The sequence below is a fragment of the Anomaloglossus baeobatrachus genome, chromosome 2 (genome assembly GCF_048569485.1).
Source record: "Anomaloglossus baeobatrachus isolate aAnoBae1 chromosome 2, aAnoBae1.hap1, whole genome shotgun sequence".
NCBI classification, from domain to species: Eukaryota; Metazoa; Chordata; class Amphibia; order Anura; family Aromobatidae; genus Anomaloglossus; species Anomaloglossus baeobatrachus.
The window spans coordinates 65534718-65561260 of NC_134354.1; the positions used below are offsets into that span (position 1 = coordinate 65534718).

General features: G+C 42.4%; 1 protein-coding gene across 2 annotated transcripts in view; it reads left to right on the forward strand.

Moving 5' to 3' along the window:
• Nucleotides 1-26543, forward strand: part of SAMSN1 (SAM domain, SH3 domain and nuclear localization signals 1) — a 215160-nt gene that overhangs the window by 141038 nt on the left and 47579 nt on the right. For both annotated transcript variants that reach the window (XM_075335073.1, XM_075335074.1), the window contains 3 exons: nucleotides 10829-10900; nucleotides 17543-17698; nucleotides 23149-23284. In XM_075335073.1, coding sequence (XP_075191188.1) covers nucleotides 10829-10900; nucleotides 17543-17698; nucleotides 23149-23284 — 364 coding nt within the window. The remainder of the gene's footprint in view (nucleotides 1-10828; nucleotides 10901-17542; nucleotides 17699-23148; nucleotides 23285-26543) is intronic.

The window sequence follows — 26543 nt, forward strand, 5'->3', positions numbered from 1 at the left end:
AAATTGGAAATCTGGGGTTAAAACAACAGTAGAGTGGTGAAAATATAATTATATTTTCTTCACCATCCAATAGTATAAGATTGTGTCAATATGCTCAGTGCATTCCTTGATGAATTCATTTGGTGGTGAAGTTTGAACAATGTGGTCACTTTGGGATTTCTGCTGTTCTGGCACCAGCTTTGCTAATGTGACAATGCACCTGCCAACCATTCCAGTAAAAAGTCCAATATGGCGCTCCTTCCCTTCTCAGCTTTACACTGTACCTCAAAAGTAATTCCCAATTACATGGAGAGTATTGGCACACTCAGAATAAAAATGACACAACAAACGATATGGTCATTTTTTTTTTTTTTATTAACCCTTAAAAAATTAAAAACTTAGGTCTAAAACAATATTTTAGTGAAAAAATGTAATTATTCATTCTTCATTGCCCAACGGTATAAAATTAAGTAGAAAAACACCAAGAAAGTAAATATTCCAGCTCACCAATCTGTAGATCTAGATGTCCATTTGGGCCAGTGCACGGTGTCTGTGGTTGGCTTCCACAGGTGTAGCAATCATTGAAGGGAGGAAGGGGTAGAAAACAAATCCAGCACTGATGTCCATAAAAAATTATTCTTCTTTATTTCAAATTCAGCATAAAAATTAGAATGGATCAATCCTTCCGAAAGCCCTGATTACGCCTTACGCATTTCAGAGAAAAAAACTCCTTAATCACTGACATTTGCCTATGATTAAGGAGTTTTTTTTCTCTGAAACGCGTAAGGCGTAATCAGGGCTTTCGGAAGGATTGATCCGTTCTAATTTTTATGATGAATTTGAAATGAAGAATAATTTTTTATGGACATCAGTGCTGGATTTGTTTTCTACCCCTTCCTCCCTTCAATGATTGTTATAAAATTCAGTGACACACCTGTGGTGTCAATATGCTCACTGTACCCCTAGATGGGTTCATTGAGGGGTGTAGTGTGTAAAATGGAGTTACTTAGGGGCAGTTTTTGCTTTTCTGGCATGTCAGCGGCCAATGCGACATGGCACCCTCAAGCCATTCCAACTAAATCTAAACTTCAATATGGCGCTCCTTCACTTCTAAGCTTTGCACTGTGCATCAAAAGTAGTTTTCAACCATATTAATGTACTCAGGAGAAATTGCACAACAAAATATATTGTGCATTTTCTTGTGTTACCTTTTGTAAAAATTTGGGCAAAACCAAAATGTTTGTGGGAAAAATTTATTTTTTCATTTTCACGGCTCAATGTTATAAAATTATGTGAAGCACCTGGGGGTTCAAGGTCCTCACCACAAATCTAGATAAATTCCTTAAGGGGTCTAGTTTCCAAAATAGGGTCACATGTGGGGGAGCTCCTCTGTTTAGGGACATCAGGGGCTCTGCAAACAGAACGTAGCGTCCGCTAATGATTCTAGCCAATTTTGTGTTCCAAAAGTCAAACAGTGCTCCTTCCCTTCCGAGCCTTGCCAAGCGCACTAACAGTAGTTTTCCACCACACATGGAGTATTGTTGTAATCAGAAGAAATAGAGCAAGAAACTATATGGTACTTTTTTTCTTCTACCCTGGTTGAAAATGCAAAATTTGGCCCTAAAGTAAAATTTTTATGTGAGAAAGTAACATTTTAATTTTTTCCTTCCGCATTTCTTTAGTTTCTGTAAAGCACCTGAAGGGTTAATAAACTTATTAGATGTGGTGTTGAGTACTTTGATGGGTGCAATTTTTAGAATGGTGTCACTTTTGGGTATTTTCAGTCATATAGGCTCCTCAAAGTCACTTCAAATGTAATGGGGTCCCTAAAAAAGGATTTTTGAAAATTTTGCTGGAAAAATGAGAAATTGTGGATAAACTTTTAACCCTTCTAATTTCGTAAAGAAAAAAAATGAGGTTTCAAAAATTGTGCTGATGAAAAGTAGAAATGTGGGAAATGCTATTTATTAACTATTTTGTGTGATATACGGTAACTCTCTGGTTTACAAGCAAAAAAAATTCAATATTTAAAAATTGCTACATTTTCAACATTTTGGCCAAATTTTCAATATTTTCACATATAAATGCAAAGTTATCATCCTAAATTTACCATTATCGTGAAGTGCAACATGTCACGAAAAAGCAATCTCAGAATCACTGGGATCTGTTAAAGCGTTCCAGTCTCATAAAGTGACACTGGTCAGAATTTAAAATAAAATGGAAGGTGAAAACAGGCTCCAGTGAATGGGGTTAAAAACAAAGGAAAAATGGTAAACATGGTCCAACATGTAGGACACTCCACTGCTCTGCTCAGAACAACTTGCAATGTCGTTCTCCATTCGCGCACATTAGAGCATTATTATTTATGATTAACGCTTATTTGTACAATGTATGATATGTGATTTAGCTCTCCTCTATGGAGCATTTCTAATAAACATGTCTCCATGCATTGCTTCATCTCTTTAATGAGAGCCAGTGGTGCCCCCTGGTCATTGCATGGTGATATTATCTAGGGACTGTATGGACTATTCTTTGAGCAATGTATGATGTTGTAATTCTTTGGTTTGATACAAACCCTTTAGTGACAGTGCCAATTTTTTTAAATCTGGCCAGTGTCACTTCATGTGGCAATAACTCTGCAAAATTTCACACTGGCTGGTGGCGCCAGACTCTGTTCACACTGCAGAGTCTGACAAGCAACCTTAGGCTTCCAGTATGTTCAGCCAGAGCCGGGCGTCGGCTGCTTCAGGTTCACTGGTCTGCAGCTTTGCAGGAGTTAATTCCTTTAGACTGGTGAGCAGTACCTACGGTAAATGCTCAGGTTGCTGTTTGCCAAGTGCAGCTTTCTCCTCCCTATATTAAGCATAGCTTCCTTCTTGTATGTGCCGATGATAGCTTCTGCGATCCCAGTCTTGGTGGTTCTCCTGTTCATGGTAATCTGTGCTGCACTTCTGAGGGGTGTGAGTGTATCCCTCTTGTGTGTTACTTCCTCCCCTTTTCATTGTTCCCTGTACACATATTGTCTTTCCTGTGTATGTTGAGTGGTGTGTGTACGAGTTTCAGTTCTCCCTTGTCCGTGTCCTTTTGTGGGGTTCTGTCTTAGTGTTTCCCTGCCCATCCCGGGGGTGGGGGAGAGGGAGAGAAAGATCAGGGCTTGGACAGGAGTTAGGGTCAAGCTGGGGGCTCGGACCTGGTTACCATTAAACCTACCTCTGAGATAAGAGATAGCGCAGGGTCACAAGTCTGAGGGCCAGTTTAGGGGCCCCTGTCCTATCTCCATATGCCCCGTGACACATATCCCATATCCCAGTATTTTGAGATTGTTTTTTCATGACATTATATTTAGTGATAATGGTAAATTTAGGTCAATATGTTTTGCATTTATTTATAAAAATAAAAATAACAGAAATTTAACAATGTTTTCTAAAAATTAGCAATTTTGAAACTTTAAATTATCCCTTTAATTCAGTCACAACTCACAAAATAGTAAAATAAAATCTGTCCCATGTCGTTTACATTTTGTTGTAATGTTAGAAGCTTGAAAAATTGTAGCAGTAATTTTCCATTTTTTCAAGGAACTTTACAAAACATTTTTAGTGAGAGTTTGGAGCATCTATATATTAGAAAACCTTCAAAAGTGATATCAACAATGCTGAATTCGCTTATGCCAGTGTTATATTATTGAAAAATTTGAATAAAAATATAGTTAAAAAAAAAACAGCGCCCATCAACATATTCAGAACTGCTGTTGGGTAGTTTATTAACCCTTCAGCTGCTATTCCGAAATTAATGCACGTTGGCATGACAAGAAAGAAATGTTATTTTAACCACCTAAATGTTGGTAACTTCTGAACAGGTCACTATAGCCGGAAGACGCTAAGGCCTTTAATTTTCATAGCAACCATCAGGACCACAAAATTGTTATCTCAGGGTGCAGATGGGGTTAAAGTGGGAGCCCCCACACTCTGTTAACCCTAGTTTGGTACAATATGACTCCATTTACAGTACAGACCAAATGTTTGGACACACCTTCTCATCTCTAGAATAACTATTAAGAGGAGACTTTGTGCAGCAGGCCTTCATGGTAAAATAGCTGCTAGGAAACCACTGCTAAGGACAGGCAACAAGCAGAAGACACTTATTTGGGCTAAAGAACACAAGGAATGGACATTAGACCAGTGGAAATCTGTGCTTTGTTCTGATGAGTCCAAATTTGAGATCTTTGGATCCAACCACCGTGTCTTTGTAGAAAACTTGAACGGATGGACTCTACATGCCTGGTTCCCACCGTGAAGCATGGAGGAGGAGGTGTGATGGTGTGGGGGTGCTTTGCTGGTGACACTGTTGGGGATTTATTCAAAACTGAAGGCATACAGAACCAGCATGGCTACCACAGCATCTTGCAGCAGCGTGCTATTCCATCCGGTTTGCGTTTAGTTGGACCATCATTTATTTTTCAACAGGACAATGACCCTAAACACACCTGCAGGCTGTGTAAGGGCTATTTGACTAAGAAGGAGAGTGATGGGATGCTACGCCAGATGACCTGGTCTCCACAGTCACGAGACCTGAACCCAATGGAGATGGTTTGGGGTGAGCTGGACCGCAGAGTGAAGGCAAAAGGGTGAACAAGTGCTAAGCATCTCTGGGAACTCCTTCAAGACTGTTGGAAGACCATTTCCGGTAACTACTTCTTGAAGCTCATCAAGAGAATGCAGAGTGTGCAAAGCAGTAATCAAAGCAAAAGGTGGCTACTTTGAAGAACCTAGAATATAAGACATATTTTTAGTTGTTTCACACTTTAAGTATTTCATTCCACATGTTATAATTCATAGTTTTGATGCCTTTAATGTGAATCTACAATTTGTAGAGTCATGAAAATAACGAAAACTCTTTGAATGAGAAGGGGTGTCCAAACGTTTGGTCTGTACTGTATATTGATACAACAACTGATTTTTTTTTATGATATCTCACAAGGGTTAACCATCCAGATGCTGTAGGGTTATTTTTACAGTAGTATCTAAAGGGTTAAACGGCCATGGTCGGTGACAGCACAGATTGTGATTGATACAGCAGGGTGTCAGTGTACAGCCGATCGCTGCTGCATTTTCACCCTTGGGGGATGCTATTCACGTATATCTTAGGTCAGTTTTAAGTCGTATTGGTGGTCACTAAGAGATTAATGCACCAAAAAGAAGACAGGTTTGCCCAGACCTACTGGATCAAAGTCATGGGTTGACTTCTTTAAAAGAACAAAGTATATAAGTTACCAAGGATTGATGTGCCTAGGGTATGAGAACTCATGGGTGATGGCGGGACACCTTAAGGGTATGTGCCCACGATCAGGACTCACTGCGTCCTGGACGCAGTGAGTCCTGACCTGCGGGGCCACGAGTCTCCTCCGCAGGAGAATGCAGGAGAATGCAGGAGAATGCAGGAGACCGCAGCTGACTGTGCCCACTAACAGGGTTCAGTGAGCTGCAGTCTCTCGCTTTTGTTCTCCCGAGTCCCTACGGAGATTCTTCAGGGTTTGTTGCTCCTATTTTATCTTTCCTTTGAAACTACAGACCTGGACTGAGGCTCTCAGTTCACAGTGCGGTGTCAACCCAGATAGAAACTGGAGTAGGATGGGCACTCCTTATGCTACAGGGGGCCATCTGTCCAGGGCCGCTCTGTGGGCTGGAGGATGGAGTAGCCTTGTCTGGGGTCTTTTCCTTTTGTAGAGGGCTTGTGATTGCATCATTGTGCATTTTTTGTGTGGCATTTTGTATTTTTTTTGCACTTGGACGAATCAGGGTGACATTGTCAGTAGAGATGAGCGAACCCAGGATTTGGTGTTTGTACCGAACAAAGACTTTACTTAAAAAAACTGAGTTCGGGTGCTTTACGTATGCAAATCACTTGCGCAAGCATCTCGGTGCTTGGGTAGACTCGATGCTCAGCCCAGTGTGAGCTACTTGTAGTGTTTGATTGGCTCACACTGGGGGTAAGATGTAGTGTGCCCCTCAAAAAAAATGGAAAAGCAGACTCGTGTAGGAAGCATCTCTATAATTTTGATACATTGGGACAGATGTAATTTTCACACGCCTCTTTCGAGCTCCAAACTCACTGAGCTGTTCAGTAAGATCAATGGTTGTATATGGAGGTCACATGGCTGTTTGTGGGATTTTAAGCACTCTTTTTCCATGATCTCAATAATTTGGCTATATATGGTTTTGCAAGCATTCGTACACCATAAACATGTTATTGTGAGAGAGAATTATCATGTGCATTGAAGTGCAGGGTCAATACATATCTCTTAAAACATTTATATGATAACGTTTTGAAAATCAAGAAGATCTCAAAAGGAAGTGCACCCATAACTGACTCACCCTGGCCCGTGGCCCATATAACGTCAGTTTTTGGAAGTCTATTTTTCTGCAAAATATCAAAGCTTTAAATGTCATAGTTTCAGATTGTCTAAAAAAAGGCTGACATTTTCCATGTAATTTTATTATTCTCCTATCCCACACATGGCACTGATCCATTAGTTAAAAAATGTTAACGTGTTTTTGTACGTGTTATTTTTTTTTTTTTTTTTACTATTTCAGCAGATAATAATCAAAAAGGGGTTTTTTTACAAATTTTAAAAGGGGAAATCCAGTCTAATAGTATGTGCCCGTGACATCTCTTTCAAGCATAAAGTTTCGGAAACACCTATCATAAAACGCTCAAAAGAATGAATATATATAGTGAACATTTCTATGTAAAAACAACTTGCTGTTCACATGTTTGGATTTCTGAACATTTTTAACAGCTTCAGGTTTTTAAGAGAAGTGACCTGACCATTCTTCTGGCGTTTTCCACTCCTAAGACGGTCAATTGGAAAGCTCATGAGATGCCTGGATGTTTTTGGAGCACTTTGCCAACATTTTTTGTTTTTAAAAACCACCAGCAGTTTCTTCATTTATTAATAACGTGTAAAAAAACCAACAAGAAACAGACAATAAAAAAAACGTCCAAAAAACATGGGAAAACCCTCTAAAAACTGTCAAGGGCCTAAACCATAGGAAAAACACTCAGGATTCAAATGGAAAAAAACCCTACATAAGGTTGTGCGCATGCTGTGGATTTACAGCGGATTTTACCGCAGATTTGCCGCGGATTTGCTGCAGATAATGTGTCTAACATTTCTGCAGTCATTCCCCAGCAAAACCTATGGGTATAAAAAATGCTGTGCGCACAATGCGTTTTTTTATACCTGCGAATTTATCCGCGGAATTTCCGCTGCGGAATTAATGTGCATGTCACTTCTTTTCTGCAGGTCCCTGCGATTTTGCCATTAATTATTGGTAAAAACCCACAGGGACCAACCTGCAGAAAAAACGCAGAAATTCTGCACCAAAACCGCATGCGGATTTCGTTGCGGTTTTGGTGCAGTTTATACCACAGGTGCGGCAGTCTTTCAGAGGGTCAGTTTTTTCCTTAAGAAAAAGTCAGTTTCTAATGCGCACATGGCCTAAAAGACGCTTCACAAAAGGAAATGTCAGAGTTTCTCAAATTGTCTTCAGCTTGAAAAAACAAATAATCTCTTAGTGACTTGCTTTCATAGGAAGAATAGAGCCTCGGACACAAATGTGAATGTCGCGGGCGGCGGGGCGCTAAGCTCGCTAATGCTCGGGTCTGGCGCTGCTGCTGCTGCTCGGTGGCTCGAGCGGTGGGCCGGATCCAGGGACTTGAGCGGCGCTCCTCGCCCGTGAGTGAAAAGGGGGTGGTTTGTTTTGGGGATTTAGTCCGTGACGCCACCCACGGGTTGTGGTGAAGATGGGCACCACCGCTGCTAGTAATGGGGATCCCGGGAGCGATGGTAGGGAGCAGCTGGGATGTTGTTTTCCCCCTCCGTGGGTAGGGGTTGGTGGTCCCAGGGCCCGGTGGTGTGACGGGGAGGCAGGGTCGGTGAGGTGCAGGGTTGCAGGGACAGCGCGGTGCGGTGCCGGATGGCACGGGTGTATTCACTCAGCAAGAGATGCACAAAGTCTCCGGTAAACCAAACGGCTGGATGGACGGGTCCCGCAGCCGGCTGCAGTGTCTCTCCCCGGACAGGTGATGGTGGCTGTCTCTCCCTGCATCTTTGTGTACTGTTTGACTCCAATGGCTTCCCAATGGTAGTCCGTTCCCCGGTGTATAGATTCTGGAGGAGCCCGTTTTGCCCGCAGGCGCTGGCCCTTGGACTTCTAGCCGGTGGCGGTGGCTGTATGTCCTCACGGTGTGAGCGGTTGCCTTCAATCGGGACTTGATTGTTAGGGAACCCCGGAGGTTCCTGTCACACTCGGATTTGACTGTTAACGGCGGCTCCAAGCCTGGTCGGGGTCCGATGGCCCTGCCTGGGTGTGCTTAGCTTCACTCCGTTCTCCGATCCGGTACCGGTGGGCCACTGCCCAGCCCCGGTCCTTACGGCTCTGCGGAGTTCCACCAACTCCTGCAGACGGCCACCATCATCTGCCAACCCTGATCTCAGTGCCTGGGCTCCAACCCAGACACCTGCAGTACGTGACTTCTCACTTGCACCTCCAAACTCTAGCTGACTGCTTTTTCCATCTCCAGGCCTGTGAACTCCTCGGTGGGTGGGGCCAACTGCCTGGCTCCGCCCCACCTGGTGTGGACATCAGACCCTGGAGGGAGGCAACAAAGGTTTTGTGTCTGACTAATGTAACTGTCCGGGGGTGGGGGTGGGGGTGTGTTTTACCTGTGACGACCTGGCTAGTCCAGGGCGCCATATGAACACAGCCTACCTTTATCTATATATTGTAGCACAGCATTGTGGCTAAAGGTGTCACCGATTTACTGCATAGACGATAACTGTTAGACCGGGAGGTGCCACCCATTGCCAGAATGCTGCACCTCCATTTCCCCTTCTCCTACTGCCTCAAGTCCCTAGCCAGGATGAGTTGAATGATGCAGTATGTTGCGCATGCGCACTGCCCCTCTATTGAACTCATGAAGACCACAATCTTAAGATAAGTGAAGCCAAAATGGTGCTACCTCCCTTCTGAGCACTGCCTTGAATCTCATAAGTAGTTTTCCAAATTGCTATACTCGGGAGAAATTGCACAACAAATTATACCGTTTTCACCTGTTACCCTTCTGAAAATGAACAATTTTTGTGGGGAAAATATGATTTTTTTTTTATTTTCACGGCTTAATGTTATAAAATTCTGTGGACCACTTGAGGGTTCAAGGTGCTCACCACACATCTAGATACATTCGTTGAGGGGTCTAGTTTCCAAAATGTGGTCATTTGTGGGTGATCCCACTGTTTAGGCACCTCAGGGGTTTTGCAAACGTGACATGGCGTCCACTATCAATTCCAGACGATTTTGCAATCCAAAAGTCAAATGGCGCTCCTTCTTTTCTGAGCCCTGCTGTGCACCCAAACAGTAGTTTTCCACCATTTATAGGATATTGGCATGCTCAGGAGAAAATGCAAAAACATTTTGGGGTCCATTTTCTCCTGTTTGCCCTTGTGAAAATGCAAAATTTGGTGGATAAATCAACATTTTTGAGCGAAAAGGTAAAATATTAATTTTTTTCTTCCACATTCATTGAATTCCTGTGAAGTACCTAAAGTGTTCATATATTTCTTGAATGGGTTTTTGAGCAGTTTGAGTGGTACAGTTTTTAGAACATTGTCACTTTGGGGTATTTTCTGTTACGTAGGCCTCTCAAAGTTACTTGAAATGTCATGTGGTCCTGGAAAATGGTTTTGGAAATTTTGTTGTAAAAATGAAAAAATGCTGATAAACGTTTAACCCTTCTAAGTTCCTAACAAAAAAAAGTATGTTTCAATAATGATGGTGATGTAAAGTAGACATGTGGGAAACAATATTTAATTTATTTGTGTGACATAAATCTCTGGTTAAGGCTGGGGTCAGATGGCCGTATAACACAAATGAGTAAAGCATTAAAATGCCCAGACTGGCCGGCGGCTCTCCTGACCTGAGCATGAGAGCTGCATAGAAAGACATGCAGCTTTCATGCTCAGGTCTGGAGAGCCGCTGGCCAATCCGGGCATTTTGATACGATTCTCGTCAATATAATATGGTCATTTGACATGCAGCTCTCACGCTCGAGTCAGGAGAGCTGCTGGCCAGTCTGAGCATTTTCATGTGATCCTCCTCTGTGTAATATGGCTGTTTGACATGCAGCTCTCACGCTCGAGTCAGGAGAGCCGCTGGCCAGTCTGCGCATTTTGATGCTATTCTCATCCGTGTCATACGGCCGTTTGACATGCAGCTCTCACGCTTAAGTCAAGAGAGCCACTGGCAAGTCCTGGCATTTTGATGTGATCCTCATCCGTGTTATATGACCGTCTGACCCCTGCCTTAAGGTCACAAAATTAAAAGTTTGAAAGTTGCAAAATTTTGAAAATTTTCAATAGTAAAACACAAAAAATAATGTCTTACATTTACTACTATCATAAAGTACAATGTGTCATGAAAAAAGAATCTCAGAATCTCTGGAATCCTTTAAAGCTCTTGAGAGTTCTTTGTTCATAAAGTGACACTGGTCAGAATTGTAATGTTTGGCGCCTGATAAGGAAGGTGAAAAAAGCCTGGGAGGTGAAGGGGTTACGTAAAGTTGTAGTACCAAAGCCATATTTTACCCATACAGAGCCATACACACCCAGTGACAGTTTGCACCCATATGCATCCATGTAAACACCTCCTTAATGTGCATGATCGTTAATTCATAGATCATTAGTTTTAGAGTCCCGTCCGGTTCAGGCTGACGGAGGTCCGCAGTCAGTCTTCATTATCTCCCCATGCCATTATAATCATTTTTTTTTAATTCCCGTCCTCTCTGTTTGCAGCGCACCAGCAGCTTTGGGACCTTTGATCGGTTTAAGAAACCCTCGATTTCCAAGCCAGAAGATTTAAATGAGGTTTGTGTATATCCCGGCTCCTCACTGCATTGCTCTGTGCTGCATTAATAATGATTCATCTGATCTCAGGATGATTTTTGGAAATGATAACGTGCTGTGTTATTTCATCTATTTATGGCAATGTCTAGTTAGCAGGGTTTATGCAGTGTATGAAAGGAAACGAAGATGAAAGGGCTTCTGCTATGCTAAAAGATCAGTGGGGAGCTTCTGTGCTCTGTTTTTTTCACTCCTCTGACCTTGAGGCTTCTCCTGAGAATTTTTGTCTCCTGAACACAGTAATGACTGCAAAAACATGTAGGGATGCAACAATTAAACACAAAAGACTCGGTGCTAAATGCTTTTTAATGAGGGAAACAGGCAGGTGGAAAAATAGATTGTGTTCATTTATGATGCCCCACCTTTGACTATCATCGACAACAGATAATAAAGGGTATGCACATTGTTGCCACCATTGATTTAGTGCTGCAATGCACCTAAATGAAAAATAAATCTACTAGCCAACAGTCTTAAAGAGGACTTGTCACCAGGTTAAAAGTGGCCAGTTTTTGCTCTAATAATATTGCTATTTCTTATTTGATTACACATTTTTTTCTCTCCATAAAATCTGCCATACGGATCTAGAGATATGGGCCTTCTTATATAGTGCTAATTTTCATGTCTTTACACGCTTGCATGTCTCACAGGATCCTCAGGGGCGTCTCTCACAGGATCCTCATGGGCATGGCTCACGGGATCCTCAGGGGCGTCTCTCACAGGATCCTTATAGGCATGGCTCACGGGATCCTCAGGGGCATGGCTCAGCATCCTCAGGGGCATGTCTTTAAGCTACTCTGAATTATCTTGTGAGCCACGCCCCCTTGATAAAAACGATAAAAAGAAGCATGAAATGCATAGTTGTAATATTATTACTATTATTATTTATTATTATATCACTATTTATTCCATGGCGCTTTGCAAGTGAAAGAGGGTATACAAACTACAATCATTAACAACACAAAACAGACTGGTATAGGAGAAGAGAGGACCCTGCCCACGAGGGCTCACAGTCTACAGGGAATGGATGAGGATACAATAGGTGAGGACAGAGCTGGTTGCGCAGTGGTCTACTGGACTGAGGGCTATTGTAGGTTGTAGATTTGTTGGAAGAGATGGATCTTCAGGTTCCTCTTGAAGCTTTCCATGGTAGGGGAGAGTCTGATATGCTGAGGTAGAGCGTTCCAGAGTATGGGGGAGGCACGGGAGAAATCTTGTACGTGATTGAGTTTCTACTTATTTTACAGGATCTTTTTTTTACTACGGTGCCACAGCAGTGACTAGTCAGCATGCCCACTATCTCTTTATTGATGTCCTGCTATGCTGAGTAAAGGCAGCTTTCACATGTGCACATACCCTTATAATTTCACTTGCTTCCTACTAGAAAAACTGCCAAGAATGCATATTTGTTTAATGGGGAGAGTGGAGTAAGACACTGCCAGATGCTCCAACAAGAGGGGTTACAGACAAAGTGTAGCCGCACATGGTCCACACTGTCATATTAGTCAAGTTAACCGCTTGGCCTCCCAGCCTGGTTTTCAGCCTCCTGACCCGGACAAATTTTACAATTCTGACCAGTATCATGTAATGAGATAATAACTCTTCAACTCTTCAACGAATCCTTTCTCCTGAGCTCGCTGATACCGCAAATGTGGTGAAAAACTACTGTTTAGGGTACACAGCAGAGCTTGAAAAGGAAGGAGCGCCATTAGAAGTTTCCAACCCAAAATCATCTAGAATGTATAGCGTATGCCATGTCACCCCTGATGTGGAAACCCCCACATATGACCCCATTTTGGAAACTAGACCCCTCCCTCAATGAACTTATCTAGATGTGTGGTGAACACCTTGAACTTCCAGGTTCTTCACAGAATTTTATAAAGTTGAGCAGTGAAAATAAAAAATCACATCTTTCCCACAAAAAAGTTTCTTCTGAGTGAAAACTACGAATCTCCCATGATAGTGCCCAGTACGTTATAGTGCCCATAGATTGTGCCCAGCTCGTGCTTCTGGAGACACACCACACTACAGAAATGATAAACATGTGGACGTTAAATGTGGTTTAAGCGCATTGTGGAAGGGATCATTTGGAATAGGAGCACATATTTTGCTTTCTTTTTGGAGGGAGCCATAGTGCTTGTCTTGCCTTTATGTTACCAGTAATGTGTTCGCCTCCTGTATTTCCGTTAACAAATGACGGACCTGAGTGGGGACTTGTCTTTTTGTGGGTTGAGTTGAAGGCTATTTGGTGTCGATTTGGGTACAGAACATTTTGGATCAGTTCACATTTATCCTGTGCTCTATGTTGAGAACGTACGTTAGGATTTCCATCTACATCTCTGAAATATGTGATTTAGGTGATAAAAATGTCAATAATACTTGCGTTTTATATACATAGGAGTCCAGAGAGTGGTTCTATTCAGAAGGCTCAGACTGGCTGTCTCTATTACAAATATTACCCGGTCTAAAGAATATCAACATTTCTTACAAGATCAATATTAACAATAATATAAGATTAAATAACACTGCTACACAATACCAACACACAATGAGAGAATGATGTCATGACTCATCATACTAATCGTTAAAGGGAATCTGTCACTAGGATTTTGCTATTTCATCTGAGAACAGCATAATGTAGAGAAAGAGACCCTGATTCCAGCGATGTGTCACTTACTGAGCTGTTTACTGTCATTTTGATAAAATCAATATTGCTGCAGACCTAGCAGCTATACAGAGCTCATGAATATGCTGGACTACCTGACAGCACGCCAAGTAGTCCTGTAGTGATAACCTACTGCTGATTAAACAGTGATTTTATCAAAACTATACTAACCAGCCGATCAAGTGACACATCGCTGGAATCAGGATGTCTGCCCCAACGTTATGCTGCTCTAAGAGTAAGTGGCAAAAACCTGGTGACAGATTCCCTTTAAAGGATTGTACACTCCTAAGTACATTTTTGGAAAATAGTAATGCAGCATGGCGAATCCTAATGATGTGTAATATACAGTATATACTGTTACGATTAGGATTTTCATGCCAGTTCCAGCAGTTAATTTGTAATCACAGGATTTGCATAATTTGAGGTTATATGTACAGATAAGCGAACACGAACTGTAAAGTTCATACCAAACACAGATTTTACAAAAAAAATCAGTTTTTGAGTTTACATATATTAACCGCTCGAATGAGCATCGCTGTGCTCAGGTACGCTTGGTGCTTGGCCCATTGTGAGCCGCTTGCAGTGTTTGAATGGTTCTCACTGGGGGTAAAAACAGCATTATCAGATGTGGTATATAAAAAAAAAAGAAAAGAAAAACTCCTTTCTCCCTCTCCCTAAATAGGAGAGAGAAGGCGCAATAGGGTCTTACCCGATATATTGGGTGGGAAAGATCATGTAAAAGTGATGCACTCACCTGATCGAGTTGTGCCAGTCACAACTCCTTTAACAGCATAACGTGAGCGCCAAAAAGGTCCAGCAGCAGCCCTGTTGCACAAGTAGAATATCAACAGAAGAAAAAAGACAGGTATTTTGCCGCGCTTGAAGACCATAGACTATGATGTCAGGCAAATGATTCTTTTTATTTCATCCTACGCGTTTCGGAGACCACAACTGTCTCCTTCTTCAGGGAAAGGAACTCCTTTGATATTCTCCCTCTCCCGGAAGTGATCTGTCTATGGCTGGCTGCATGTGGGCGGACAGCCGAACCGCCCAATTAGTGACTTCCATTGGGGTTCGTGTCAAGTCTGGGTCCTGAACTGAACTCTTTCTAAAGACCAGCTGCACCTGCTGAACTTCAACGGGTTCGCTCATCTTTAGTCATATTCTGACTAGCGCCCCATTGTAGCTCATTATAATGATATCATACAGCTCCCATTCACACTATGCTGGTCCTCACAGCCTTCATATGCAATAAGATGGTCACCACACCCTCCCATACACAGTATGATGGCTCCACAGTTCCCTATATACAGTATAATGGCCTTACTGTTCCCTATATACAGTATGATGGTCGCAATACCCTCCCATACACATTATGATGGCTCCATCATTCCCTATATACAGTGTGATGGCTCCACAGTTCCCTATATGCAGTATGATGGCCCCACAGTTCCCTACATACAGTATGATGGCCCCACAGCTCCTAACATACAATAATATGCCCCCACAGCTCCCTATATACAGTACGATGGCCTCACAGCCTCAAATACACAGTATGATGAACTCACAGTTCACCTACAGTCATATGAAAAAGTTTGGGCACCGCTATTAATGTTAACCTTTTTTCTTTATAACAATTTGGGTTTTTGCAACAGCTATTTCAGTTTCATATATCTAATAACTGATGGACTGAGGAATATTTCTGGATTGAAATGAGGTTTATTGTACTAACAGAAAATGTGCAATCCGCATTTAAACAAAATTTGACCGGTGCAAAAGTATGGGCACCCTTATCAATTTCTTGATTTGAACACTCCTAACTACTTTTTAATGAGTTACTAAAGCACTAAATTGGTTTTGTAACCTCATTGAGCTTTGAACTTCATAGGCAGGTGTATCCAATCATGAGAAAAGGTATTTAAGGTGGCCACTTGCAAGTTGTTCTCCTATTTGAATCTCCTATGAAGAGTGGCATCATGGGCTCCTCAAAACAACTCTCAAATGATCTGAAAACAAAGGTTATTCAACATAGTTGTTCAGAGGAAAGATACAAAAAGTTGTCTCAGAGATTTAAACTGTCAGTTTCCACTGTGAGGAACATAGTAAGGAAATGGAAGAACACAGCTACAGTTCTTGTTAAGCCCAGAAGTGGCAGGCCAAGACAAATATCAGAAAGGCAGAGAAGAAGAATGGTGAGAACAGTCAAGGACAATCCACAGACCACCTCCAAAGACCTGCAGCATCATCTTGCTGCAGATGGTGTCAATGTGCATCGGTCAACAATACAGCGCACATTGCACAAGGAGAAGCTGTATGGGAGAGTGATGCGAAAGAAGCCGTTTCTGCAAGCACGCCACAAACAGAGTCGCCTGAGGTATGCAAAAGCACCTTTGGACAAGCCAGTTACATTTTGGAAGGAGGTCCTGTGGAATGATGAAACAAAGATTGAGTTGTTTGGTCATACAAAAAGGCGTTATGCATGGAGGCAAAAAAACACGGCATTCCAAGAAAAGCACTTGCTACCTACATTAAACTTTGGTGGAGGTTCCATCATGCTTTGGGGCTGTGTGGCCAATGCCGGCACCGGGAATCTTGTTAAAGTTGAGGGTCGCATGGATTCAACTCAGTATCAGCAGATTCTTGACAATAATGTGCAAGAATCAGTGACGAAGTTGAAGTTACGCAGGGGATGGATATTTCAGCAAGACAATGATCTAAAACACCGCTCCAAATCTACTCAGGCATTCATACAGAGGAACAATTACAATGTTCTGGAATGGCCATCCCAGTCCCCAGACCTGAATATCATTGAAAATCTGTGGGATGATTTGAAGCGGCTGTCCATGCTCGGCGACCATCAAGCTTAACTGAACTGGAATTGTTTTGTAAAAAGGAATGGTCAAATATACCATCATCCAGGATCCAGGAACTCATTAAAAGCTACAGAAAGCGACTAGAGGCTGTTATTTTTGCAAAAGGAGGATCTACAAAATAATAATGTCACTTTTATGTTGAGGTGCCCATACTTTTGCACTGGTCAAATTTTGTTAAAATGCGGATTGCACATTTTCTGTTAGTACAATAAATCTCATTTCAATCCAGAAATATTACTGAGTCCATCAGTTATTAGATATATGAAACTGAAATAGCTGTTGCAAAACCCCAAATTGTTATAAAGAAAAAAGGTTAACATTAATAGGGGTGCCCAAACTTTTTCATATAACTGTATAAACAGTATGTTTCTCTATAGGCCCTTATATACAGTATAATACCCCATATACCCAGTATGATGGCTTCCACATTGCATTCACGCATACAATGCCACTACAGCACCCTTGATGATCGGGTCCCAGATTAATAATAGTTAAAAAAAAAAAGCTTAAGTCACCCAATCCTTGTTGCAGCTTAAATCTCCTCTTCTAGCTTGTCTAGAAATAATCTGGCGCAGGCAACGAAATGCAGTGGTGTCACCACGTCACCACACCATCCAATGTCATTTATGAGGTGCCAGCCTCCAAAAGGCTTTAGGGTGGAAGTAGCCAGCAGCCTGCCAAGGAAATTGTATTGGTGTTCTGAGGACTCTTAAACGTTTTACAGGCTGATGCTGATGCAGCTCAGTAGTTTTGCCAGATTTGCCTATAGTCGGCCCAGCTATGCTGTTCAGTGATTGACAATCTTTTTTTCCATGTAAAGATAACTGTCAATCACTGAGTAGGACCGCCCACTGGACTACAAACACCAGGGATTTCAATGAATAAAATACAAGTTCTATTGAATCTTTTCCCACAAACCTGTATATCTTCTTCTCTATAACGTGCTGTCCAGAAATCGTTTGTTCCATCATATATGACCGGTTCCCGTTAAATTTAATTCTGTATATTAAGGCAGGCTTTAGATATACCGGTGAAATGGCCTCACGTGACATGTGTTCTTTCTCTAAACAGATGGGTGATACAGAAGGAGTTTTTGAAGCTGGAGCAGGAGTCTCAGATGGTGACAAAGCATCAAACAACCCTGGAAGTATAAGTAAGAAAATGAAAGCCATATCACTGACCATGAGGAAGAAGATGGGGAAAAAGTACGTTAAAGCTCTTTCTGAGGTATGGAGTCTATTAATATTCTTTAATTATATAGAGACAATTTACATCATTGTTTAAAGTAAAAACTACCTAAAAATTTAAAGAATCAATATTTACCAACACCAAGTTTCCTGCAGTTCACGTTCCCGGCGTCCTTGACACCTCGTAAATGGTTGGAAATGCCTACTCAGCCAATCACTGGCCACTGCAATGAAATTCACCAGCCAGCTGAGCAGACATACTGTATCTGGATCCTGACCAAGAAGCAGAGGCTGGGGGGCCCCTTCAATGCAATTCAAAAAGAGATAAAGGGGTATTCCCACCTTCAAAATCCTATCCCAATATGTAGTAGGTGTAATAATAATAAAATTAGCAAATACCTCCAATTAGAAATGTAGTATAGCTCTCCTGATATAGCCATGTTTTTTACCACATGTGCAGGGCATTGCAACTAAGTATCCATGGGCACGTCCCCTAATATAGCGACAGTTGGTTGCTTGTAGTTGTAGTCATGGATACCTAAGCTGCAATGCCCTGCAATTGAGGTAAGAGACATGGTTATATAAGGGGAACTATACTACATTTCTAATTGAAGGTATTTGCTAACATTATTATTATTACACCTACTACGTATTGGGATAGGTTTTATAGAGATGTGCATAACCCCTTAAGGGCGGACACATCAGAGGAGGATGTTTTACCCAAGTATGCAATATTTTGAAAAGTCACTTGGCATTTAAGATATATCTTTATAGGATATGCCTTCAATATCTAATTGCTATGTGTTCATTAATAATCATTTTGTGTGAAAAGCTTCCATGAAGGCCTAGGCATCGCCATGATAACAAACTACAAACAATAAAAAGTAAATGCTACATATATGCTGCACACAAGCATTTCTATTTGTATAGTTGGTATATGAACACATGCCAATGATCCTTCATTTACTTCCCTTAAAGTGATTTTCTACGACTATGCACTGATGTCCTATCTTTGGGGTAGTTGTTATTTTGTGGCCAATATGGCTTTGATGTCCATGAAGAGCTGCAGTACCTGGTACAACCCCATGCATGAGTGTCTATGACAACACTGTATGGGTGCCATTGGGTGCTGTGGCCTCAGAGGTCTGCTGATCAGTCTGTGGTTGTAGGGGTCAGACCACCACTCACAATTGATGTCTTATCCTAAAGGTGGCCATAGACCTTAGCTGTCTATCTAAAGCGGGCTTTACACACTGCGATATCGATCCCGATATCGCTAGTGTGGGTACCCGCCCCCATCTGTTGCGCGACACGGGCAAATTGCTGCCCGTGGCGCACAACATCGCCCAGACCCGTCACACATACTTACCTGCCCGGCGACATCGCTGTGACCGGCGAACCGCCTCCTTTCTAAGGGGGCGGACCGTGCGGCGTCACAGCGACATCACTGAGCGGCCGCCCAATAGAAGCGGAGGGGCGGAGATGAGCAGGACGTAACATCCCGCCCACCTCCTTCCTTCCGCATTGTGGCCGGGAGGCAGGTAAGGAGAGCTTCCTTGTTCCTGCGGTGTCAGACGTACCGATGTGTGTTGCCTCAGGAACGAGGAACAACCTTGTTACTGCTGCAGTAACGATTTTTGAGAATGGACCCCCATGTCACCGATGAGCGATTTTGCACGTTTTTGCAACGATGCAAAATCGCTCATCGGTGTCCCACGCAACGGCATCGCTAATCCGGCCGGATGTGCGTCACCAAATCCGTGACCCCAACGAGTTCGCATTAGCAATGTCGTAGCGTGTAAAGCCCCCTTTATGCTCTTTGATAGCTATTTTTTCAAGCTAATCATATACACAAGAGATCAAAATTAGTAAACAATGTATGATCACTTGCTTTTTTCAGTAATTATGTACTCTACACTGATCAACATGTGAAGGTTTTTTGTAAGGGGTGCACCATACCACTAGAACAGTGTATTAAAAAAGAGCCAAAGGTTATCAACATAAAACCTTTATTTTGCCCAAATCGGGATGATCATAATTAGAGCAAAACAATGACTCTGTAGCACAGAGAAAGATTATAATGAAATTTTCTACAGGTAACATCAGTCACAATCAGTAGGACGTGTACAGGCCTTTGCTTTGAATGACTTCAGCACATCTGCGGCCACAGGACATCACAAGTCTCTCACACTGCTCTGGTGTGATTTTGGTCCACTCTTCTTCCAGTCTTTTTCAGTTTTTTTTTTACTGGTTTCTTGGCCATAACTTTGTCACCAAGGCTTTTTCATAGGTTTTCTATTGAGTTTAGATTAGGACTCTGGGCTGGCCATTTCATTTTTTCAATGTTTTCTGTTTCAAGAAACTGCTTTACCCGTTTTGCTGTGTGACGGGGGCATTGTCCTGCATGAACACTACTGGCTGATTGAGTGATGAGTGCAAGTAAGGAACCCCGTGTTGTTAAAGAAGGTTCTGATCCACACTTGCATTCCCTCTGCCATGTAGCTGTATGAGAGATCCAACTCCTGCTGCAGAAAACATGCCTCAAACCATGACACTTTCTCCACCACCTTTCAATGACTTCTTAACACACTTTGGGTTCAGACTTCCCCCACTTTGTCAATGAAAATAATGTTTCCTATGAGATGAAAAAACAATAATCTTGCTTTCATCACTAAAATGAACTGTGGACCACTTCTCCTCTGCCCACACAATATGCTCATCACCTATGGGGAGTCTAGCATTTTGATTCTTTCTGCTAATGAGAGGTTTGGTCACTGCACAGTGGGCTTTCAGACCAAATGCATTTAACCCCTTAACGACCCATGACGTACTAGATACGTCATGGATCGTTTTCCGGTAAGCCCCGCCCCCTGCCGCCGGCGGGCGGCGGCGATCGGCGCACATATCAGCTGTTATCAACAGCTGATATGTGTGCCTGCTAGCCGCGGGTGGAATCGCTTCCACCCGCGGCCATTAACCCCTTACATTTCGCTGCCAAAGTCTTGGCAGCGATATGTATATGGGCGCCGCCATTACAGTGACTTACCCCGCCCCCGCCGGAAGTCACGTGACATGATCACGTGACTTTCGGCGGTTGCCATGGTAGCACAGGGTCATGTGATGACGCCTGTGGCTAACATGAGTCACTTCCTCTCAATGCCGGAATACAGCCGGCATTGAAAGTGAAGCAGCAAATCTGCAGTTCTCAGCTCTGTAGCTGAGATCTGCAGATTGTGCAAAGCGATCAGATTGCTGATCGCTATAGCCCCCTAGGGGGACTAGTAAAATAAAAAAAAAAAGTAAAAAAAAAAGTTTTAAAAAATTAAAAAAAATAAAAAAACCTAAAAGTTCAAATCACCCCCCTTTCACCCCATTGAAAATTAAAGGGTTAAAAAAATAAAAAATACACACATATTTGGTATCGCCACGTTCAGAAATGCCCGATCTATCAAAATATAAAATCAATGAATCTGATCAGTAAACGGCGTAGCGGCAAAAAAATTCCAAACGCCAAAATTACGTTTTTTGGTCGCCGCAAATTTTGCGCAAAATGCAATAACAGGCGATCAAAACGTAGCATCTGCGCAAAAATGGTACCGTTAAGAACGTCAGGTCAAGACGCAAAAAATAAGCCATCACTGAGCCTCAGATCCTGAAAAATGAGAACGCTACGGGTTTTGGAAAATGGCGCAAAACGTGCGCCACGTTTTTCGGACAAGCTTGTGAATTTTTTTTAACCCCTTAGATACAAGTAAACCTATACATGTTTGGTGTCTACAAACTCGCACCGACCTGAGGCATCATACCCACACATCAGTTTTACCATATAGTGAACACGGTGAATAAAATATCCCAAAAACTATTGTACAATCCCAGTTTTTTTGCAATTTTTCCACACTTGGAATTTTTTTGCCATTTTCCAGTACACTATATGGTAAAACTTATGGTTTCATTTAAAAGTACAACTCGTCCCGCAAAAAACAAGCCCTCATATGGCAAGATTGATGGAAAAATAAAAAAGTTACGCCTCTCGGAAGAAGGGGAGCAAAAAACAAAAACGCAAAAACGGAAAGTGCCCGGGGGCTGAAGGGGTTAAAGGGAACCTGTCAGGTGCAATATGCACCCAGAACCACGAGCAGTTCTGGATGTATATTGCTATTCCCTGCCTAACCGTCCATGTATACACTAGCATAGATAAAAAGCTCTTTACAAAAAATATTTCTAAAGATATTTTACCGTATGAGCGAGGGCACTAGTCCCTGGTTGTTAGTTACCCCTCATTAGCATGTTAGTACCCCCCTGTGGGTGTGCTATCGTGAATAATGAATACACAGCGTCACAGGATGAGCTCACTCACCTCTCCGCTGCCATTGCTGGATTTCGGCTCAGTGCGCATGATCCTGGAGTTTGGGTCATGGCGCTGGGAGACGTACACTCGGCTTCATAGTGCGCATGACCCAAACTCCGGGGTCATGCGCACTGAGACGAAATCCAGTGTCAGGTGGCGATGGCGGTGGAGAGGTGAGTGAGATCAGTGTGACGCTGTGTATTCGTTAGCATGATATCAAGCCCACAGGGACGTATTAACATGCTAATGAGGGGCGACTGGCTGGGGGGCTTGTGTCCTCACTCATTAGCATACAGGAAAAGATCTTTAGAAATACTTTGCTCCTAGTTCTGGGTGCATATTGCACCTGACAGGTTCCCTTTATACGTTGTGACACTGTATGACGAGACAGATCCTTACCCTGTTCAGTGCTGAACTGGTGAGCAATTCCAGCTGCAGTGGTGAAACTATTACCCATGAAGATTCTCCCCATTATCCTGTCCACTCTTGCAATTGTCTTTTGAGGGCGACCGGCCTTATCGGGGGACTTGATTTTGTGATGTTGTAAAGATGCAATATTCTCGAAATCACAGACTTGGAATGACCAACTTCTCTTGCTATGGCTGATAGGGTCACACCTTTGGCCTTCATTTGTACAACCTGCTGCCGGAGGGTTTCAGTCATTGTCGAACGGCACACCATTTTTGCAAAGTCAGTGCAAACTGGAAACTTAGGTTGACAGTTACACAGGGTTGTCAGATAATTAAGGAAATTAGCACCAGGTGCCATATTAACAACAATAGCTTGCAGGTATCTGAACGTGTTCTCTAATTTTGGTCAGTGTTCTTTTTCATTAATCTCCGTTACATTTTTATTATGTGCTTTACAAAAAATTCAATTTATGAAATAAGCTTAAAATACTACGAGTTTACTCAAGTTAGGATATAATCATATAGGACGACACAATGACGTTAACATTTAGGAAATTGTGTGTTGCGCTCTAATTTTGATCTCCAGTGTATATACCTTGTTTCTGTGTTGTGTTTTTTTACTATACCAAATTCAACCCTCAAAAATGTATGGACGTCATCAAGGTTACAAGGCTAGAAATAAAGATGTCAACTTTCAGTTTATTACTTATCATGTTATTTCTTTTTATTTAGAGTGAAGATGTTGAAGGGACATTTTCTTACCGACATAGTGACCCTACAGGAGGACTTTCTGTAGAAAAAGTCACCCTGAGAACCAGTGAATCTGTTGAGAGTCTTTATAGTCTCAACAGTGGCCAGAGTTCATCCAGTAAGTGTCCATAATGTCTTTTAATTTGGGACATAAAAAAAGAAGTGAGATTTTTGTGTGTGTGTGTGTGTGTGTCCAAATTGTTTAGATTATTTTTAGATTGTATTTATTACAGGGGCTGTATTGGCCACTCTGTAATTTAATGTGTAAAAACCCACATTAAATTAACCTGTTAGTGACCATCAATTCGTCTTTTTACTGACCTGAGAAATAAGAGAGTAGCATCCCCCTCTATGGGTCAAAAATGCAGCAACTGTCGGGCGACACCCGGCTACATCAGTCACGATTGGTTTTAGCACCAACCATGGCTGTTTAACCACTTACATGCTACTCTCAATAGTGACTACTATGGCAACTAGAAGGTTAACAGAGTGTGGGCTCCCCCTTACACACCATCATCAACGTAAGATCATGGTTGTCATTGCAATTCACAGACGAAATTGTGACTTTGAAGTTTGTCGGCTATTGTGACCTGTTCAGAAATAAGCAAAATATAGAGGGTATAAACAACATTTTTTATTCCTGTCATGCCCCTTTTCAATAATTGCTGAAAAGCAGCTGAAGGGTTAATAAACTGCCCGACAGCAGTTTTGAATATGTTTAGGTGCGCTGTTTTAAAAATGGTATCACTTTTGTTTTTTTTTTCAATTTATACGCCTCCCAAAGTCACTTCAAAACTGAATAGGACCCTAAAAAAAAATAAGTTTAGTAAATTTCCTTGAAAAAATGAAAAACTGCTGCTACAATTTTTAAACCTTTTGACATCCTAATAAGATAAAATAATATTTTACAGATGATGGTGCTAATGTAAAGCAAACATGGGGTAAATGTTATTTATTAACTTTTTTTGTATGGTGTGACTAAAGGAATATTAAAAGTTTTAAAAATGGCAACATTTAGAAATGTTTGTCAAATTTCTGATATTTTTATAAATAATTGCAAAACATATCAACTTAAATCTACCATTAACTCCATATAATGTACTGGTACGTCCAAGGTTGTTTCCCTGCCTTTGATGCGGGCTCACACGCTGAGCCTGCATCTTTCTTTGCACATGTTGGCTGATCTGATCAGCCATCATATGCCTCTAAAGGCCGCTTTACACGCTGCGAAATCGCTAGTGATGTCGCTATCAATCGCACCCGCCCCCGTTGTTTGTGCGTCACGGGCAAATCGCTGCCCGTGACGAACAATGTTGCTAGGACGCGTCAAACGGACTTACCTTCCTAGCGACGTCACTGTGGGCGGCAAACAACCTCTTTTTAAGGGGGCAGTTCGTGCGGCGTCACAGCGACGTCAATCAGCGGGCCTCCAATAGAAGCGGAGGGGCGGAGAGCAGCCGCATTCACGTCACTCCCACCTCGTTGCCGGAGAACGCAGGAACGCTGTTGTTCGTTATTCCTGGGGTGTCCCACGTAGCGATGTGTGCTGCCTCAAGAACGATGAAGAACCTGCATCCAGGACGAGCAACAATATTTGGAAAATGAACGACGTGTCAACGATCAACGATTTGGTATTTCTAATCATTAGTGGTCGCTTGTAGGTGTCACATGCAACGACGTCGCTAACGAGGCCGGATGTGCGCCACGAATTCCGTGACCCCAACGATATCTCGTTAGCGATGTCATTGCGTGTAATGGGGCCTTAACAGCTGTGGGACAACCAGAGATCCGCCCATACCTATAAACCAGATTTAACACCTCCCGGCGGGGAGCACGTCATTCCCTGCTTCCATCAGCAGCCCTTTGATGTGATCACGGGGTGCCTACAGGTTGTCATGATAGATGGGGCTCCACTAATAACCCCTGTGTCGGTCATGACGCTCTTCCTGCGAATGCAGCTGCGAGCCGGTATTCACAGAATGTCGTAATTTCTGCTGTACAGAGCGGAGCTGATGCCCTGCTCTATGCAGCACAAGTGATCGAACAATGGGTGTTTCAAGTCCCCTAAAGAAACTACTAAATTGTGTGGAAAAAAAGTTAAAATATGAAAAAAAACCCACAAAAGTTCAAATCATACCTCTTTTGCCTCATTAAAAATAAAACAATTAAAAATACACAAATGTTATATAGATGCATTTAGAAGTGTCCGATCTATCAAAATATAAAACAAATTAATCGGATCAGTAAACAGTATAAGGGAAAAAAAATGAAAACACCACAATTATGTTTTTTTGGTCGCTGCAACATTGCAATAAAATACATAGCATCTATCCCAAAAAGGTATTAGTACAACTCGTCCTGCAAGAAAACTAGCCCTCATACAGCTGTATTGACAGAATAATAAAGTTCTGGGCTTTGGAAGAAGGGGAAGTAAAAACTAAAGCGCAAAAATGGAAAAATCGCAAAATCATGAAGGGGTTAATATAAAATTTAATTTGTCATGAAAATCAATCTTAAAATCACTGGGATATGTTGAAACGTTCCAGAGTTATTGCCACATAAAGTGACACATGTAAGATTTTAAAATTTTTGCCTGGTCACTAAGGGTTTAAAAATTGCTTTCCAAAATTAAAGGGGGTGTCCACTTCTTGGACAACCCCTTCTCATTCTCCATGTTTGTCCCCATAAACATGATAAAGCCTACATTCACCTCCGATGCTGGCACAGTTGCAGCAATGTCGGAACTTGCTCTCCCGGGGTCCACGTGCAATTGTTAAGATGTGAGCTCCACGATCAATCCGATCAGCAACGGCTTCCTTCTCCCCGCCTTTGTAAAGCAGCCACAGCACTGACTACCCGTATTTTTCGCTTTATAAGACGCACTTTTGTTCCCCCAAATTTTGGGGGAAAGTAGGGGGTGCGTCTTATAAGCCGAATATACTGGGGGGTATATATATATGTACACTGCAGGGTCCAGGGGAGGTGGGGGCAGCAGCTCTGGAGTGCAGGGGAACGCTGCAGGCTGCAGCCTTTGATCTCCTGCTCCCGCTCATATAATATGCACAGCCGCTGTCCATCTCCAATGGTGCTGAAATGGCACGTAGTGATGGGCTGGGGCAGCGGTGCATATTATATGAGCCTGCGCCCCCCTGTGATGGCACATGCCCCCCCTGTGTTAGATTTGGCCCCCAGGCTGCTGCTCATTCTAAAATAAAAAAGCTTTACTTACCCCCTAAAGCGTTTCTCCCCATGTCCCTGCTTCCACTGTGATCAGGCAGGCAGAGATCTCAGGCTGCTGTGCCGATCACATGACCGCACTGAGAACCAGGAAGTAAGGAACAGAAGCATGGAGGGAGACAGGAGGGAGATCAGCGCTG